We start from the raw sequence: 4503 nt of genomic DNA on the forward strand, positions 1-4503 counted from the left end.
CGGATCGAATTTGAGTTTGTTAAAAGTGCACAAAGACGGTCAAAACCTAATGCAATACCACCATGTGGTGGACAGCCCATAGCTAATGCATTGATTAAATGACTGAAACGATTTGATAAATGTGGTGGTAATCTTAATACTTTTTCTAAAACCTTTAATTGAACATCTTGATTGTGAATACGAATGGAGCCACCACCCATTTCAACACCATTTAATACAATATCGTAATGAAGACCTCTGATTTTCGAGTAATCTGATGGTTTACTATTTTCATTTAAAAGAATATCGATATCTTCTGGATGTGGTGCAGTGAATGGATGATGAGTGGATAAAAGTGGTGAGTTTTCATTTAAATAACTTTCTGGTGTGAATAATGGGAAATCTACTACCCATAAGAAATTGAATTGTTTATCGTCGATTTCTAATAGTTTCTTTTTCTTTAAGAGTTGTGCACTTTGAATACGTACTTTACCAAGTAAAGATTCGACATTACATCTTGGACCAGCGGCAATTAAAAGTACATCACCATCTTCTATATCCATTCTTTCTACTAATTGTTGTTTTTCTTTCTCTGAAAGGAATTTAGAAATTCTAGACTTCCATTCACCATCTTTTTTATTGATTGCTACTGAAACGACACCGTGTGGGGCTTCTTTAACTAAAAACTTTGAATCGTTAACCAATTGTTCTAATTCGCTTTTTGATAGGGTTGGTAATACTTTTGATAATTTAATACATTTGATCATTGGTTTTGATTCTTTAAAGCTATTTGATGGTTCTGCAAGAGCTTGTTTAAAAATACCAACATTGCTTTCATTGGTGCTAAAGATGTCGGTTATTTCATTTAACTCCATACCATAACGGGTATCTGGTTTGTCGATACCATAACGTGATAAAACTTGTTCGTATGTATAGAATGGGAATTTGTAGTCAATGTTGAAACCTGCCTCTTTCCAAAGCTTCTTCAATAGACCTTCGATGATGGTATAGATCATTTCACAGTTTACAAAAGATAACTCCATATCGATTTGAGTGAATTCTGGTTGTCTATCGGAACGAAGATCTTCATCTCTATAACAACGTGCCAATTGGAAATATCTATCGACACCACCGACCATTAAAAGTTGTTTGTATTGTTGTGGACTTTGTGGTAAACTATAGAATTGACCATGATTACGAGTTGGCACCAAATACTCTCTTGCACCCTCAGGTGTTGGACGGAATAAAGTTGGTGTTTCAACCTCGATAAAATCTTGACCAACTAAATAGTTTCTAGCAGCCATCGATAAACGTGAACGTAATCTAATATTGCTTTGAACTTGATCTCTACGTAAATCTACATAACGGTATGTTAAACGAAGTTCTTCCGATGCTAAAACACCATCATGCTCAACTGTGAATGGTAAATCTGCACAGTTGTTTAATAATTGAATTTCGCTAGCCTCAATTTCAATTTCTCCCGTTTTCATCTTTTGATTAATCATATCGTCTGGTCTACCAATAACCTTGCCTCTAATTGAAACGATTGATTCCAATTTAAATAGTTTGATATTTTCTTCAATACTTTTATTTGAATCGATATCGATATTTGGAACACTTGATTTTAATATAGTTTTAATAATATTTTTACTGTTGCTATTACTCTCATTTAAATTAATAATAACTTGAACCTTGCCATGACCATCTCTAATTACCATAAAAACTTGATCACCAAACTTTCTAAATGAATTAATCCAACCATAAATTAAAACTTCTTTGCCAATATCATTCTTATTTAAATCTCCGCATGTATTTGATCTTTTAGTTATATTTAAAACTTTATTATTTAAATCATTATTGTTATTATTATTGCCATGGCTATTTTTAATATTGTTATTAAGATTATTGGTTTGTGTGGTAGTGGTGGTAAAATTTTTATTTTGAATATTTTTTATATTAAAAATGTTTAATTTTGGAACATTTTTAAAATTATTTTTTAACAATGAAAAAGTTCTATTTGTTAATAAAACTTTATTCATTATTTTATTTATAAGTACTGTTTGTAATTTGACAAAAAAAAAAAAACGAAAAATTAACTTTAATGATTAATCAATCATATGAAAAAAATTATAAAAAAAAAAAAAATCAATTTTTAAAATTAAAAAAAAGGCAAAAAAAAAAATAAAATTAAAAAAATAAAAATTATTTTTTTAATTTTTTATAATCATTATTTTGATGATATAATAATTGAATTTTTGGTTTGGTAATTATTACTATCCCAAAATCAAAAGAAATTTACTACCCAAAATGATCATCAAATTTAAATAATAATTTATTTTTTATAATCTATCAAAATTTTATATTTATAGCATAAACAATAAAGAAGAAAAAAAAATAATGAAAATTTTATTATTTTAATCATAAATGGTAAATTTAATTTTTGAACAAACCCAAAAACTAATAAAAAATTTCAAAACACATTAATTTTATTTATTTTATGTTTTATTAAAAGTAGGTGATATAAAATTTAAAATCTAACTTTTATTATAATAATATGTTTTTTCTTTAACGAATAATTAATTTTGTAAAGTAGCAGTGCTTTTGTCTAAAAAGAGGGTGTTTAGAAAAAATAAAAAAAAAAATAAAAAAAAATAAAAAAAAAAATTTTAAAATTAATATGACATTAACCATTGTTTCGAAATTTATTAAACATATTTATATAAAATCTGTTTATTCATTTGTTTAAATTTTTAACACTAAAATTAAAAATAGTTTAAATGACAACCACACCACACTACCCAAGAAAAGAATGTAACTCAAGGTGTTGAAAGTGTGTTATTAGGGTACCACTATACTCACACCTTCCTCTTTTTCCCCCATTCCCACACTATTTTTTTTTTTTTTAAAATTCACACATATTTGGTTAAAACACAACAAAAATATTATTATTTTTTAAATATATTTATCAAATAGTATATTATTTTTGTATATTTTATAAATCTATTATGAATAACCCCTTTTTCAAAATAATCGCAACAAAATTATGGTATCGTATATTAAAATCTAAATATAATATTAAAAGTTGTTAATAATAAAAAAAACTCAATCATATATTCATTTTTTAGGTAAATAAAATTAGTTTTATCATTTGGGAATAATATTTTATAAAAAGAAATATTTTTAAACTATTACAAAAAACTTGTAATTTGTTCATATGTGTGAATGTGTGATAGTTATTTAAATACATATTAAAAAACTAAAATCAAAAGAAGTGCAGTTTACAGTAAACCTTAAAATAAATAATATAATTTTAGAAATAATTTTTTTTTTTTTTTCAAACACCACACACTTCAACACATACCACACCTTTTTTTTATATACATTTTTAGATAAAAAAATAAAATTTTAAATCAAAAAAAAAAAAAAAAAAAGAATAAAAGATTATAATTAATTAAAAATAAAATTAACTTTTAAATATAAACATAATTGAATAAATAATTATAATTAAATAAATAATAATATACATAAATATAAATAATAACATTTTTAAAATAATTTGTTGTTGTTGTTTTTTTTTTTATTTTTTTTATTTCTACTTTTTATTTATATAAATATAAACATATATATATATATATTTGAATATATTTTTAATCTGCTTCGTTATTGGGTATTTTTAACAATCAAATATTTTTTATCTATAAACTTCAAAAAAAAAGTTATATATATATTATAAAATTTTTTTTTTTTTTTCAATTTGTAGATTTTATACATTTACCCATCAACAAATACTTTTCACACACAAACCCACCCTTGCTCACACATATACACAAACACAATTAATTATAATTATATAAAATTTTATATTTTTTAAAATAAAATTAAACATATACATATAAAATTTATATATTATTTAAATATTTTATAAAGTTTTATTGTTTGTGTTTCTCTCTTTTTTTTAATTATTATAACAAATCAATATTACACTCCTTAAAAATATTCTAATTAAAATATAGTTTATTTTTTTATTTTTTTATTTATTTTTTTTGGATATTATCACACAACATATTATAATATTGTGTTTAGATTAATAATTATAAAACTAAATATCCAAAAACAATTAAATTAAATAATAAACTGTTTATTTAATCATTTATTTTATTTATTTATTTTATTTATTTATTTATTTAATTATTTATATACTTTTTTAATCAAAATAATTTTTTTTTTTTTTTTTTTTTTTAGTATTTTGTAGTTATTATTATTCTTTGTTGTAATATTATATAAAACCATTCAAAAATAACTTTACACATCTCTCATTTTACTTTATTTTTTATAGTTTTTAAAAAAATTATTTTAAAATTTTAAAATTAAAATTATTTATTTTTTGTTACCATTGTTTAAAAATTAATATTAAAAAAAAAACAATATAAATTATGTTGATAAAAATAGAAAAATAAAAATAACAATATTAACAATAATCAAAATAATAATAAAATTATCGATAAAAAAAAAATTAAATAAAAA

At 21.9% G+C, this 4503-nt stretch overlaps 1 protein-coding gene across 1 annotated transcript in view; it reads right to left on the reverse strand.

The window, feature by feature from the left end:
- Positions 1–2018, reverse strand: part of DICPUDRAFT_159202 (uncharacterized protein) — a gene marked incomplete at both ends in the record, with an annotated part of 6011 nt that extends 3993 nt beyond the window's left edge. Inside the window, 2 exons of the mRNA XM_003294186.1 lie at positions 59–787; positions 857–2018. Coding sequence (XP_003294234.1) covers positions 59–787; positions 857–2018 — 1891 coding nt within the window. The remainder of the gene's footprint in view (positions 1–58; positions 788–856) is intronic.
- Between the last annotated feature and the right edge of the window lie 2485 nt (positions 2019–4503).

Source organism: Dictyostelium purpureum, assembly GCF_000190715.1.
Source record: "Dictyostelium purpureum unplaced genomic scaffold DICPUscaffold_524, whole genome shotgun sequence".
Classification (NCBI taxonomy): Eukaryota; Evosea; class Eumycetozoa; order Dictyosteliales; family Dictyosteliaceae; genus Dictyostelium; species Dictyostelium purpureum.